The 16,219-nt window shown below is 42.9% G+C and overlaps 1 protein-coding gene across 3 annotated transcripts in view; it reads right to left on the bottom strand.

The window, feature by feature from the left end:
* rad51b (RAD51 paralog B) overlaps nt 1-16,219 on the bottom strand; it is a 465,368-nt gene that overhangs the window by 103,498 nt on the left and 345,651 nt on the right. For all 3 annotated transcript variants that reach the window (XM_080203004.1, XM_080203005.1, XM_080203006.1), the window contains exon 10: nt 7,683-7,761. In XM_080203004.1, coding sequence (XP_080059130.1) covers nt 7,683-7,761 — 79 coding nt within the window. The remainder of the gene's footprint in view (nt 1-7,682; nt 7,762-16,219) is intronic.

Genomic DNA, 16,219 nt, shown 5'->3' with positions numbered 1-16,219 from the left:
TGAAGACTAGGGTTACTAAATTCCTGGATTGCCTAGGAATCTCCAGGAATCAAGGAATAAATAACTTCTGGACATTACTGGGAGAAAGCCTGGAGAAAGATCACAGGGATATTTTAAAACGTGTGTGTTCTTTGAAGATTTTATTTATTAATCAGAAAAATATCAAAAATGGGAAGAAGAGCTGTTTGACTGGATGTGAGTGCCAGTGATGAAACCTCTAGAAATACATCCCTAGGGAAGGCTGGCTATTTATCAGGAGCTGTTGGAAGCCTGTTACCATCTATGGAACTGTGTGTCAGATTTACTGGGCCAGAGTTTTCTGTGGCAGGGCACTGGGCAGAGTCTGCCATTGGTTAGAGTTCCCTTTGCACGTTCAGCGATTGAAATTATTTTATGTGGCAAGTTTCTGAAGGTGCAGGTGATAACAGCAGTGACGGAAACAGGGCACTTAAAGTGAACACAGTGAGCAACAGAGTACTTCCTTAAGCAATCAGACTGAGCAAACAGTCTGAAAATAACAGCACAAGGGCAAATTCAATATCAAGTCAGGTACAGAAAGAAAAAATAAAGAGAGGGAAAGAAAAAAGGTATAAAGACAGAAAGAAAAAGAAATAGAAAAGAAACATGGATTTATTTTAATTTTCCATTTCTAAAATTTCCAGCAACAAGAATGCCTGAAAGAATGAGACTCCGTACTTGGAATAGTTAATTCCCAATGTTAGAGAGGTTGTTTGGCAGCAACACATTTCATATTGTGACAAGGTTATTCTGACCACCTGTCATAGTAATGGGGCTGGTCAGTGCCCACCGATGCGTGCATACTAATCCACGCATACACCAGTCTACTTAACACACAGCCAATTTATTTTGCTTTCTACTCGCTTATTGTTATTTACTTTTAGTTTGTGGATTCCATGGATCCCACACATTACTCATTCGGCGGGTTGCTCGGAATATTTATTTCACAAGCATTTCATTGACATTTGGAGGAAGTACGACAGTACTTTTTGAGAAATGACAGAGACCATCTAGAGTCGCTGATCCTTCGACTCACTGTCATGATCTCGGCACTCTCGCAATTTATAAGCAGTGTGATCATATGCTGCTAAAATCTCACTGATCTGAAAGATTCATCAAGACAGGAAAAAACTGTGATGTTGCTGTACTGAGCTCACTAATTCTAGTAGTTTAATGAAGGGGCAGAATCCTGCCTTTAAATGTCTTTTATCTTCTATCATGTTCTCAAATCTCTCCAGTTTAAGAATAAATTATATTACAGAACTAAATATGATTTTGAAAGTCCTGACAACAGTTTATTTTGATCTAAGTGAATAGCTCTTGAAAGTAAATATGCTGGATTCATGTTGTATATTGCCCCCTACAAAATGACTGTCATATATGCACACTGCTGCCCATTACCTCCTACAAAGATGGCAGCCACATGTACAATTACACATCTCATAGAATTCATACAGAGCAAAAGAAGGCCCTTCAACCCAACCAGTTTCCACCAACTCTTCGATAGAGCATCCTATCCAGGCCCTATCCCCATAACCCCATGTATTTACCCAGCTAAGCCCCCAGCCCACACATCCTGGAACATTAAAGGGCAATTTAGCATGGCCAATCCATTTAATCTGCACATCTTTGGACTGTGGGAGGAAACCAGAGCACCTGGAGGAAACCTATCCAGACATAGGGAGAACATACAAACTCCACACATTCTCTCAAGGACGGAATTGAACATATGTCCCTGGCACTATAAGGCAACAGTGCTAGTCACTGTGCCACCATACTGCCCATAAATGCATGGTGTTGGCAGCAAATGCAGTCTATCTAGATGTAATGGATAAGATTTGACTTTCAGGAGTTTAGTTCATATCTACTGCACAAATACAGTAAATTAACACCATTCATTATGTCTCAATTTTGAGGTGACAACAAAATAGTATTTTCACAAAGCTAAATGTGGAGCAAACAAGTCAAACAGTTACCTTTACAGGTCTGTATTCATCTGTTCATCTGCCTGAAGCTACCGCAATAGTTATGTATAACTAACGACCCTCGCTAACATGATGGCCCAATATCTTCAGGGATTTGCACCAGTCTCACTGTGATTGCTGCTATCATCCTGCGCCAGAGGAGCAATCAGAACCACTCCCAGCTGCACAAACTGAGAAGAACCACAGAAATGCTGCAATAATGACAGACACTGAAAACGTGCGTTAAGGGAAAAAAACCTTTCTTTTACGTAACACCTTTCACAACCAAAAGACTTTATACTCAGAGTTTCATTTGATATGTGGTCACTGTTGCAATGTAGAAATGATGTGGAATGTAGAAGATGCCAGCGTTGGACTGGGGTAAACATAGCAAGAAGTCTCACAACACCAGGTTAAAGTCCAACAAGTTTATTTGATAGTAAACCAGTAGCTTTCTGGTCAGAATTCTCCACTCACCTGACAAAGGGGGCAAACCCTGAAAGCTAGTGGGTTTACTATCAAATAAACATGTTGGACTTTAACCTTGTGTTGTGAGACTTCGTGCAACGTAGAAAGGCAGCAGCCAATTCATGAATGGCATGTTCTCACAAACAGTAAAATGATTTGTAGTGTTATTATTTGAGAGATAAATGTTGGCCAGGACATCAGGAAGAACTCTCCCGTTCTTCTTCAAAATAACCTTATGTTTCTTCTAAGTCCAATGCCTTCAAACTCGATGAAGCTCAGTGAATTGTGCTTGTAGTTTGCTGTGGGACGCTAGGCTGATCTCTGCATTGCAGTCAGAGATTTTGTGTGCAGAGACCGCCGCGATTGGGGTTCTGCAGCATGCTGAGAAACCTCATTGCCAATTCCTTCTAACTGAACAGGAAAGCAGACAAAACAACCCTGTTTACCGTGGGGAAGAGCCATTCTTTCCTGACCTGCCTCCTTCATTAAGTTCTGATGTGCCGTGAAAATTCCTCATTTCTCTGCCAAGTCTCAACACTGTTGCAGAGTGACAGCAAGGCATCTTTCCCACTGACACTGTCAGCTTTTGCTGTCATTCCCTGCAGTGAGTTTGCCATCCTGATGTCAGATTTGCCATGTCACATTTCTGCTTGGGCACTAAGCGTTCCTTCCAACTATTTCTCTTACTCCTGACATCTTTCAGGGTATACATTAACTTGAAGTTCCATCCGCCCTCTCATAGGGAGGTAAAAATACTCTGACACTATTTTGAAGAGCAGGGAATTCTTCCTGGTATACTCCAACATTTATCCTCAATCAACATCACCAAATCACATTATCGGGTCATTACCACATTGCTGTTTGCAGAATCTACTTGTGAGCAAATTGCCTGCTATATTTCCAGCATTCCAACAGTGAGTACATTTCAGACTGTTTCAATGCTTTTATGCTTATTTATTAGTGTCACAAATAGGCTTACATTAACACTGCAATGAAGTTACAGTGAAACTTCCCTAGTCATCAAACTGCGCGCCTGTTCGGGTACATTAAGGGAGAATTTAGCATGGCCAATTCACCTAACCAGCACGTCTTCAGGCTGAGAGGGGAAACTGGAGCACCCGGAGGACACTCACGCAGATATGGGGACAATTTGCAGCCTCCGCAAAGACAGTGACCCAAACTGGGAATCGAACCTGGATCCCTGGTGCTGTGAGGCAGCAGTGCTAACCACTGCGCCATTATGCTGTCTCGTGAAGTATTTTGGAATAACCAGAGGCCATATAAGCATTAAAGAAACACAAGTCCTTACTTTGCTCTACCTTTTGTTCCTCCTCTTCCTAAGGCAGGATCTCTCACTGTCCATATCAGCACTCAGACGCACCTCACCTGAGTGTCCGTCCACAAGTAAGCTCGATTTTATCCTTGACTGAAATTAAATACACAAACTATCTGGCAGCGGGTTTCGGGGAAGGCCATCCCAACAAAGCCTCACCTTCATGACCTTCTTGAATCTCAATTCTGGAAACCTTTAATAACAACAACTTGCATTAATATAGCACCTTGAATGTGGTGAAGCATCCCAAAGTGAACCTTTACAAGAGTGAATTTAAAACAATATTTGACACGGAACCAAATAAGGGCTATTAGGACAGGTGACCAAATGCTTGGTCAAAAGGGGAGATTTGAATGACCATCTTCAAAGGAGAGAAAGCGAGAGAGAGGTGGAGATGTTTAAGGAAGGGATTCGAGACTTAGGACATGGGCAGCTTAAGGCATGGCCACTGATGGTGGAGTGATGAACATCAATGATGCAGTCTGTAACACCAGCTATTGTCATAAATGACAACTGGCTACAAGTCTCCATTCACCAGTATCCGGAGAATATTCCTGAATGTTCTATTGAAGCACATTATACCTGTGCAGCAAATTGTCTGAGAAGGACTAGCCCACACTGAGAATCAGGGGACAATCTACCCTGCGCAGTTTTGATAGAAAAAGTGTAAACATGTTTCTGAACAATTTCTAAATCTGTACAAGCGCTGTAAAAATATCACTACGGTCAGCTTCATAGTGAGGGATCTACTTAATTATTTGAAGACGTAACAGAAAGGGTAAATAAGAATAATGAAGCGGATGCAATATATTTGGATTTCTTAAAAGCCTTCACTTATGTCTCTTCTTAAAAGACTTCAGTGAAGGCTTGGGAATCGAGGATGACTTGCTTCACTTTGATGGCTTCTGGAAAGGCCGTTAAATCCAATGAAAGATTTGATGATTCTGCGGGGCTGGTTGTGCTTGAAAGATTGAGCATATGGGTTGTTTGGAGGTTGGTGTGCTCCGATGCCTCAATCTCACCTCTATACGTTCCCAGCAATGTTGTTTCATGCGGTCAGTGATTTCCTGAATGAACCTTCTCCATTTTGGTTTGTCACATGCCAGGCTTAGTCATGGGGATGGCAGGGATGTTTTAAGGATATCCCTAAAGCATTTCAGCTGTCTTCCTGGGAGTCTCCTGTCGCGGCCAAGTTCTGAGTAATTTAGGGATTAATCTCCCTGTTATCTGCTGCAGGGGAGATCTACAACCTACATCAATGATTTAGATAAAAGAATCAAGTGTATGGGAGCTTAATTTACCAATGACACCAGGATACATAGAAAAGTAAGTTGTAAGGAGGAGTTAGAGAAACTGCAAGGGGACATAGACAGGTTGGGTGGATGGGCAAAAATATTGGCAGATAATAGAATCATGTGGGAAATGTTAACTTGTCTATTTTGACAGGGAGAATGGAAAAGCAGTATAGTACTTAAATGGAGAAAGATTAAGAACTTGGTAGTACAGAGGGATCTGTATGCCCTGGTACATGAGTCACAAAACTATAGTATGGAGGTACAGCAAGAAATTGGGAAGACGAGTGGAATGTTATCATTTATTGCACGGGTTCCTAAACTGGGGTCCATAGACCCTCTGAGGTCCGTGAAGGGTCTCCAAGGTGTCTGTAAAATTGGCAGCCTTCAAACGACTGGTAAAAACCATTTCGAGTGCGCAAAATTTAAAACAAGTTAGAGAAATTAAATGGGCTAATCAGACCAAGACTTCTTACAGCACTGGATATTGATAGGCTGGCTAACAATAAATGCAGGACAGCAATGCCCACATAATGTAAATGAATTAAAAGATAAAAAATAAGTTAAAACTTCCCCAAGCATAAGAGAAAATGGATCTTTCACTAAATACTTGGAAATCCAAGATCCTCTTCCAACTGGTTCCCACCTCATAATAAATCCCTATCAATTAAAATCAATAGCAAGATCTTGGAAAATACAGACCATTTTCTGCACCTTGGGAGACACCTTTTAATGGAGGTTATAGTTAACAAAATCCATCATTGTTTCTAATGTACCAGCCTTCGGCCAACTGAGGGAAAGAGTATTTGAGGACCAAGAGCTCCCAAGTTGGGACTAAGGTCATGGCTCACCGGTCAGCAGTGATCACTACTCTCCTACGTGCTTCAGAAATTTGGACGTCCAAAATCAGGGCCCCTGAAAACACTGGAGAAGTACAACTAGCAGTGCCTTCGTACAATTCTCCAATCCCAGTGTTAAGGGAGCTGGTCCAACAGCAATGTCCTCTTCCAGAGCCAACTTGCCTACGTAGAGGTGCAGATCACTCAAAATCAGCTCTGCCAATGGGACACATCATTCTGATGCAGCGCATTAGTGGGAACTGCCAGGACTGCAAGCAGGCCTAAGAAGGCAGACGACAGAGTACGTTAAGTCTGGGATATTGAGCTGAGAGGATTTGGGTAGCTTGGGGGCGTTGGGGAGGGGCTTCTACAAAGCAGGTGTGGTAGGAAGTAGTAGTAGCAGTAGGAATGCCCCCGATGTGCAAACCCTTTGAAAAAAATTTTAAAACATGGGCTTCCCACCTCAACTGTATAATGATGTGGGCAGTGTATAATCAGGATTCGATTAGCTTGTTAAAAAGCTCAACTGACCCTTGATTATTTATTAAAATATAGCAGGCAGGCTACAGATTTTGGTGCCTGTCTATCCCCCCACCCATCGTCCGCCTTCTATATGGGAGTGAGCTTGGAGGTGGGAAGCTGGGTGGTGGAGTAGGCATCTATCCTATATTACATTCTCTCACTGTGCTGCTGCTGGACAATGCCTGGTGGGGGCACACAAAATCCAGCCCACAGAAACACTGTAGAAGGTGCAAAAATTATTTACAAAGATGATTCCAAAGGTTATATCCACCAGAAAAGACAGAATAGGCTGAAACTTTTTTTTCTGGAGTTAGTAAAGCTGAGGGATGGTGTGCCAGAGGTATCCACGAACATGATGGGCTGGACCCACAGAGAAAGTGTTTCTAGTTGCAAGTGCAACTGGACCTATGGATCATAAACAATTCCAGTAGAGAATTCAGGGGCATTTTATTTACATAGACAGTAGTTGGAATGTGTTACCACATCAAGTTATTGAAGTGGATAGGAAAGATGTGTTTAAGGAAAAGTCAAGTAAGCATGAGCGAAGAAGAGGTAGAAAGATATGTTGATAGGGTGAAGATGAATTAGGATGAGCCAAGGCCTACCTGAAGCATAAACATTGGGTTGAATGGCCTGTTTCTGTGCTGTAAATACTTTGAATTCAGCTGAAAAAGTCCCATCAACAGTTCCTGCTATTGAGTTGATTATAGCAGACCAAACGGGTCAGGGAATAAGACACTAAAACCTTCCAAAGTGGGCCCAGGACCAGGAACATTACATGAGCACAAATGCACATTGTGAAGAGTTTAAGGGAGATGTGGTCGTGGTCGAGGGTCGGGGGGGACACAGTTTTTCATGCAGAGAGTAGTGGGTGCCTGGAACACACTGCCAGAGGAGGTGATGGAAACAGGCACATTAGTAACATTTAAGAGGCATCCGGATGGGCACACAAACAGGGAGGGAGCAGAGGGCTATGGACCCAGTAAGTTTTTTTTGTAATTTATTTATAACATCATAATTGGCACGGGCTTGGAGGGCCGAAGAGCTGTGCCGTACTTTGTTCTTTGTAGAATAAAGTTGTATTACTCCATTTACTCCTGATTTGACTGTCCCTATACAGTTAAGGAATATATTAACCTTTAACTTTCGGTGATGCTGCTCAGATACTTTAAAATTGTTTATGAAAGCAAGGATTCCTATTTCAAATCTCAAATGCTGTAAAAGTTTTAAGTCAAAAGGTTCCTACCTTGCAGAGCAAGACCTGCATCCTGAATGGTGAAGATAAACACAGCAAATGGTGCAAGTGGTGACTTTGCAATGATCATCTGCAACAAAATAGTATTGAAAAAAAGCTGAGTTGGAGGTGAAGAGATTTCAGAAACACAAATCTGCAGAAAGCATGTTTGCAATTGCTGCCTCGTGCACTGGAATCACAGAATCACCAAATCCCAACAGCACAGGGGGCTGCCATTCGATCCATACACCAACAACTATCCCATCCAGACCCCTATTTCCATAACGCCACACATTTACCCTGCTAATCCCCCTGACGCTAAAGGGCAATTTAGCATGGCCAATCAACCTCACCTGCATATCTTTGGATTGTGGGAAGAAACCAGAGCACCTGGAGGAAACCCACACAGACATGGGGAAAACATACAAACTCCACATAGCGAGTGAGAGTTATCCACACTGTGGATCTTCCATGCCTTTGACACAAACTGATAAAGCGCTCTCTGCAGAATACTTCAGAAAATAGGGCTGAAGGCATGGCTGCCAACGTATAGCACAGGTTAGAATGAAGCTCTCTCTACATTGCCCCATTATACACATTCCAGTGCAAATATAGTATTAGGTTAGAGATTAAATATAACTGCCTCCCCATCTTGTTTTGACATTGCAGGATTGACTGACATTATTGCTGCAAACTAATTTTATTCATAACATATTTTCATAAAATGTGCACACAACTGCAAGGCATCGCTGCCATGTTTCAACTTCTCTCGCATATGCTATCTGACCGTTGACTCCCAGGTCAGGTACAGCGTATACCATATTATCTGGAGTCCACAACCATTATCAATTACTATTATGACATCCCCAAAGCCAGTTATAGTCTGGGCTTACAGTAAAGTTCCTGTCACTTTGCACTTTAACCCAACCTCAGAAGAGCACTTAGCAATCCAGACTGAGTAATTTTTATTCCTCATTTCATACATGTTTCTGGTTTCAGTAAATTTCTGAAACTGCGCACTGCGTATTACAGAATAAGTTACAGCTTTAATTCCAGGTTCATGTTTCTGGCACAACAGATGTTATTGTCTGTTCAAAATTTTTTAAAATTTATAATATTTCTGTCATGCTAGATTTAAGGTTGCCCACAACATTATTTTCTTAGCCATAAGCCAGCAGCACATAACTGATCTGGTTATAAAGTGAGCTGAAATATTAGTTAAACTTAGGCCAATTATAGTTATACAAGTCGGATAGTATTCATGTACAATGTCAAAACATCTCATTCTGTTTGGAGAAGGTGATGCCAGGAATATTAGAATGTCTTCAGTGTGATTCTATTCCATTCAGCCAGTGGAAATGAGAGCTTAGCTGGGAGGATGTTGGAGGGCGTATTTCTCCCAGATCCAATGAGTAGAATCTCATCTCAGGTTAGTAACTATGCTCGGCAGCTCTTTCGACCATGTCCACATCTTTGTGATACCGGGAGCTAGGAGCAGTCTCTCTCTCTCTCTTTGAGTCAATGTGTGTCTGTTAATTTTACAGAATACAAGAAAAGAGCATCTGCATCTTTAAAGTCAAAAAGTTAGGCTAGAGAAGATTATCTTGGAGGTCTTCAACCTTTAGAGAGATGCTTAGAGAGATAAGGTGCTGTTTTGCCATTAACCAGAGCAGAGGAATACATAGTGACCTGTACAATTGTATACTATTGCTCACATATCTTTTTCAAATAAACCGCTTATTAGTTTGAAGTCTGTTTCTCATCTTGGTCCAGTGTTTATTCAGTCTGTCCTCTGTAAGGAGACAATTCAGGTAGTGCATTTAACCCTTAGATTCTTGTTAGAGAAGGATATTATCGGTTTTGAAGTTTAACCCCAATCTCCAAATTTTCATCATCCAATGTGCAAAACCAGTACTGGATATAAGCAAAATACTGCAGATGCTGGAATCTGAAACCATTCAAGTACTAAACACGTACTTCAGTTACCAAGCCAGTACTTCCTGACATCACTCCTGAATGGTCTCTACCTTGTGCTGGACTCCCCAGCTCCAATTCCACTCCAACTTGATTTTAAAGTTTGCTGATGACATCATCATAGTGGATCAGATCTCAAACAAAGATGAGGTGGAGTACAGGGAAGAGATAGAGAATCTGGTGAAACAGTGTGACAACAATAGTCTCTCCAAACCAGTAAAACGAAGGAGACAGTCTGTCTATATCAATGGTGATGAAGTGAAAATGGTGGAGGGCTTCACATTTCTAGGTGTCCAGATCACCAAAAACTTGGTTTCTCCATGCCAACGCTATAGTTAGGAAAGCCCATCTGCATTTTTACTTTCTCAGGAGGCTAAGGAAGTTTGGCATGTCTGCTAAAACTCTCACCAATTTTTACAGCTGCACCATAGGAAGTATCCTTTCTGGTTGTATCACAGCTTGGTATGGCTCCTGCTCCAACCAATACCGCAAGGAGCTGTAAAGGGTTGTGATATAGCCCAGTCCATCACTCAAACCAGTCTCCCATCCACTGACTCTGTCTACACTTCCCGCTGCCTTGGAAATTTCCTGCAGCCAGCATAATCAAGGGCCCTACCCACCCCGGACATATTCTTTTCCACCTCCTTCTGTCAGGAAAAAGATGCAAAAGTCTAAGATCACATGGCAAGCAACTTAAGAACAGTTTCTTCCCTGCTGCCATCAGATTTTTGAATGGACCTACCTTATATTAAGTTAATTTTTTCTACACCCTAGCAATGACTGTAACATTCTGCACCCTCTCCTTTCCTTCTCCCCTATGTATTCTATGAATGATATGCTTTGTCTGTAAAGAGAGCAAGAAACAATACTTGTCACTGTATCCCAATACATGTGACAATAGTAAATCAAATCAAATCAACCAGTTTTTTTCTATCCATTCTGTCCATTCCTTTAATCATCTCAAATACCTCACTTAGATTAATGTTTTAATCTTCTATTTCTGAGGGACACAAACCTAGATATTACTCAAATGGTCACTGTTCATGTGTAAACCTCAACACTGAATATCAGCGTGGTATTTGGAGAGGAATACAACCAACCCAGAACAAAAACAGTGTGTGTGAGCTGACTAATAAATGAGGAGTGGCATCAAAGAAGCCAATCCTGTATACACTCAGTAGCCTGATTCAAAAACCCACCCCACCCAACAGTGATCAAGAGTGAGCACTCGGTGACTCAGGAGTGCAGGCTGACCAGCTTACTTTAGGGTAACGCATTTGCTTTGTCAACTAAGCCATGGTCAGAGGCCCACGCACCAGTGTCTTAATAATGGACTGTGATTCCTAGTTGTAATCTTAGCGCAGCATAAATGTGGCTTAGATCGCTTTGCTGCACTGGAGGCGTTGACAAACCTTTCTTGTTTTGTTCTTTTGCCCTCCCTCTCTTGCTTTGAGTGGTTGAGTGCCAAATGCAGCCCATCTGTCAGGGAGATGCAATTCCAGCCCTTTTAGTGTTGTTTTGGGGGGAGGGGGAGGTAGAGGTCACGGCGACATCCAGTTCCCACATAGATAACAGAGGAAGGATTAGCTGCTTGACTTGCCGTGCTTAAAATACACACATCTCTGCAGGTACAAAGCCATTTATACTTCAAATGGAAAAACAAAAAGCCTCAGAAAGTCTGTTTCCTTGGACATTGAATAGCTCCCATTGCATTAATAAGGCCAAGTCAGATTGCTGCAGCGCACAGGCTTCAACTCCCTCCTCTTTATTGGGTGAGCACATCTAAACACTAAGGAGTCTCATAACACCAGGTTAAAGTCCAACAGGTTTTTTTTTGGTAGCACGAGCTTTCAGAGTGCTACCCCTTCATCAGGTGCATGGAGGATTGGGTTCACATCAGGACATATACAGACACAAGCTCAATTTACAAGATAATGGTTGGAATACGAGTCTAAACAAGTAACCAAGTCTTTACAAATGCAGACAATGTGAGTGGAGAAAGGGTTAAGCACAGGTTAAAAAGGTGAATTGTCTCCAGCCTGGACAGTTAGTGAGATTTTGCATATCCATGCAAGTTGTGGGGGTTACAGATATTGTGACATGAACCCGAGATCCCAATTGAGTTCAACCTCATGTGTGCAGATCTTGGCTATCAGTTTCTGCTCAGCGATTCTGTGTTGTCATGTGTTGTGAAGGCTGCTTTGGAGAACACTTATCTGAAGATCAGAGGCTGAATGCCCTTGATTGCTGAAATGTTCCTTGACAGGAAGAGAACACTCCTGTCTGGTGATTGTCAAGTGGAGTCCATTCATCCATTGTCGTAGCATCTGCGTTATCTCCCCAATGTACCCATGCCTCGGGACATCCTTTCCTGCAGCATATCAGGTAGACAACGTTGGCCGAGTCGCAACAGTATGTGCCGTGTACCTGGTGGATGGTAGTTGCATGTGAGATAGTGACATCCGTGTCGATGATCCGGCATGTCTTGCAGAAGTTACTGTGCTAGGGTTGTGTGGTATCGTGGTCACTGTTCTCCTGAAAGCTAGGTAGTTTGTTGCAGACAATGGTCTGTTTATGGTTACGCAGTTGTTTGAAGGCAAGTAGTGGGGGTGTGTGAATGGTCTTGGCAAAATGTTTGTCTTCACTGATGACATGTTGAAGGCTCCAGAGAAGATGTCGTGGCTTCTCCATTCCAGGGAAGTATTGGACGACGAAGGGTACTCTGTTCGCCATGTTCCGTGTTTGTCTTCTGAGGAGGTCGGTGCAGTTTTTCACTGTGGCGCATCGGAACTGTCAATCGGTGAGTCGAGCGCCAGATCCTGTTCTTAGGAGGGCAAGTTTCAGCATCTGCAGGCGTCTGTTGCAATCCTCCTCATCTGAGCAGATCCTGTGTAAACGAAGAGCTTGTCCATAGGGAATGGCTTAACGTGTTTAGGGTGGAAGCTGGAGAAGTGGAGCATCATGAGGTTATCCGTGAGCTTACGGTACAGTGAGGGGCTGAAGTGACCGTCCTTGATGGAGATGCATGTGTCCAAGGATGCAACCGCTTCTGGAAAGTAGTCCATGGTGAGTCTGATGGTGGGATGGAACTTGCTGATATCATCGTACAGTTGTTTCAGTGATTGCTCAGCATGATCCAAAGGAAGAAAATGTCATCGGTGTATCTAGTGTATAGCATCGGTTGAAGGTCCTGTGCGGTGGAGGTCTTGTTCGAACCTGTGCATGAAGATGTTGGCATATTGAGGTGCGAATTTGGTTCCCATGGCTGTTCTGTGTGTCTGGATGAAGAACTGGTTGTTGAAGGTGAAGACATTGTGGTCCAAGATGAAGCGAGTTGTAGAATTTCGTCTGGGGATTGGCAGTTGTTGGCGTTGAGTACTGAGATAGTTGCAGCAATGCCATCATCGTGGGGGATACTAGTGTAGAGTGCCAAGACATCCATTGTGACGAGGAGTGTTCCTGGCTCAACTGCTCCGGGGTGCTGAGTTCCTGTAGGAAATCCTGTAGTGTCACGGCAGAAACTGGGGGTTCTTTGTACAATGGGTTTCGGAATGCCGGAGAGATTCTCATACAGGGTACCACTGCCTGATACACTGGGACGGCCGGGTGTGTTGGCCTTGTGTATCTTTGGGAGGCAATAGAGATCTCCTACGTGGGCAGTACCTGGGATGAGAACATGGAGGGTGCTCTGGAGGTCCAGATCAAAGGTCTTGATCAGTCTGTTGAGTTGACAGGTTGGATCTGCGGGTAACTGTCTGTAGTTTTCCTCGTTGTTCAGTTGTCTGGACACTTCTTTGCAGTAATCCATTCTGTTCAGTATGACAGTGGCTCCTCCTTTGTCTGACAAATGTTGCAGTTGGTCTTGAGAGTGCGGATGGCGTTGCATTGTGCTTGAGTGACATTCGGAGCTGTCTTGTGAGTGCGGCTAATGAATCTGGCATTGACGCACTCCTGATGTCTTGGGCATACGTGTCGAGTCGAAGGCAGCAGCCTTCCGGAGGAGTCCAATTTGACTCTTTCCTCTTTGGTTGCTGCACCATGGATCTCTCCGTCAGCTGTTCCAGTTCATTGGCTGTCTCATTGTGTTCACTGTTGGCCTCTTGGGGTTTGTGGAAGAAATCCTGGAACCTCATTCACCTGATGAATTCCTTTGTGTCTGCTGCTGCGAGGCTGATTTCGGGGAACACTTCAGCAATGTTAATTTACCAAAATTCGCTGGACTCTGGAGTGGTTCCCGCAGATTGGAAAACAACAAATGTGACGCCACTGTTTTAAAAAGGAGGTAGACAAAAGGCAGGTAACTATAGGCCAGTTAGCTTAACTTCTGTAGTAGAGAAAATGCTTGAATCTATCATCAAGGAAGAACGAGAGAAACATCTGGATATAAATTGTCCCATGGGGAAGACGCAGCATGGGTTGGGCAGGTCATGTTTGACTAATATGGTGGAATTCTTTGAGAGCGTTATGTACACCATGGACAATGGGGAACCTGTGGATGTGGTGTATCTGGATTTCCAGAAGGAATTTGACAAGGCGCCGCACTAAAGGCTGCTGCATAAGGTAAAAGTGCACAGTATTACGGATAATGTATTAGCATGGATAGAAGATTGGTTAACTAACCGAAAGCAAAGAGTGGGGGTAAATGCTTGTTTTTCTGGTTTGCCATCAGTGATTAGTGGTGTGCCTCAGGGATCAGTGCTGGGACCGCAATCGTTTACGATTTACATAGATGACTTGGAGTTGAGGACCAAGTGTAGGGTGTCAAAATTCACAGATGACACAAGATGAGTGGCAGAGCGAAGTGTGCAGAGGATGCTGAAAGTCTATAAAGCTATATAGATAGATAAGTGAGTGGGCAAAGGTCTTACAGATGGAGTGCAATGTTGGTAAATGCGAGGTCATCCATTTTGGTAGGAATAACAGCAAAATGGACTATTATTTAAATAGTAAAAAATTGCAGCATGCTGCTGTTCAGAGGGATCTGGGTGTCCTTGCGCAGGAATCTAAAGAGTTGGTTTGCAGGTGCAGCAGGTAATTAAGAAGGCAAATGGAATTTTGTCGTTTATTCTAGAGGGATGGAGTTTAAAAACAGCGAGATTATGTTGCAGCTGTATAAGGTGCTGGGGAGGCCACACGTGGAGTACTGTGTACAGTTTTGTTCTTCTTACTTGAGAAAGGATAAACTGGCACTGGAGGGGGTGCAGAGGAGATTCACTAGATTGATTCCAGAGTTGAGAGGGTTGGCTTATGAGGGGAGACTGAGTAGAGTGGGGCTATACTCATTGGAATTCAGAGGAATGAGGGGAGATCTTACAGAAACATATAATATGAAAGGAATAGATAAGACAGAGGCAGGGAAGTTGCTTCCACTGGCAGGTGAAACTCGAACTAGGGGGTGTAGCCTCAAATTAAGGGGAAGCAGATTTAGGACTAGGTTGAGAGGAACTTCTTCACCCAAATGGTTGTGAATCTGTGGAATTCCCTGCCTAGTGAAGCAGTTGAGGCTACCTCATTGAATGTTTTTAAGGCAAGGATAGATAAATTTTTGAACTGTAAAGGAATTAAGGGTTATAGTCAGCGGGCGGGTAAGTGAAGCCGAGTCCACGAAAAGATCAGCCATCTATTGAATGGTGAAGCAGGCTCGAAGAGCCAGATGGCTTTTTCCCTACTCCTAATTCTTATGAATGTTTAAGGTGGTGGATGAGGTGCCAATCAAGCGGGTTGCTTTGTCCTGGATGGTGTCAAGCTTCCTGACTGTTGCTGGAGCTGTACTCATCCAAGCAAGTGCAGGATATTCCATCACATCCTGACTTTTGCTTTGTGGATAGTGGAGGGGTTTAGGGGAGTCAAGTGACTTACACGCTGCAGGATTTCTAGTAACTGATCTGTTCTTGCAGCCACAGTAATTTAAATGGCCACAGCTTTTAGACATATATAGCCACTGAGCTGAAACTGTGGTTGTTAGGTTTGGAGGTGTGTGATATTCAATGTATGTCTCTGTATGTTCAATAAGTTGTGTACAAAGACTAGCTCCAGTTCTAGTTTTCCTCACCTGGCTGTCTGAGTTGTAACACATCAGAGAGGACAGACAGTTTAACATCTCATCTGAAAGAAATTGAAAGTAAGAGAAAAAAATTGGAAGAAATGCACAATGCGTAAAGAGAATTGAGGCATGGCAAATTTGAATTTCCAATGCCAAACACTGCAGAGAATGAGATCCGAGGCAGCAGGTATACCCTCAACATCTCATTCAAAAAACTGCACTTTCAGCAGTGAAAAGGCTTTGCAGAGTCAGAAAATAATGTTCTGACCTCTTATAGCCACAGTATTTTTATGCCTCGTTCAATTACGTTTCTAGTTAATGGTAACTGCCAGGGTGTTGAGGATGGGAGATTCAGTGATGGCACTCGTGTGCTTGTGTGTTGCAAATATTACTTCACAGACTGAGTAAATTGGGCCTATGCTTTCTGGAGATTAGAAAAATGAGATGATACATTAGTCTAGCTGATGTAAAAAAAAGTCTAATAAAAATAATAGCTTAAAAAGATCTTGCATGAGTAATTTTGGACTGACAT

This window comes from Carcharhinus amblyrhynchos, chromosome 14 (assembly GCF_965287045.1).
Source record: "Carcharhinus amblyrhynchos chromosome 14, sCarAmb.v2.hapA, whole genome shotgun sequence".
NCBI classification, from domain to species: domain Eukaryota; kingdom Metazoa; phylum Chordata; class Chondrichthyes; order Carcharhiniformes; family Carcharhinidae; genus Carcharhinus; species Carcharhinus amblyrhynchos.
The sequence above is the reverse complement of the archived record's forward strand: the minus strand, read 5'-3'. Positions and strand labels throughout refer to the sequence as shown.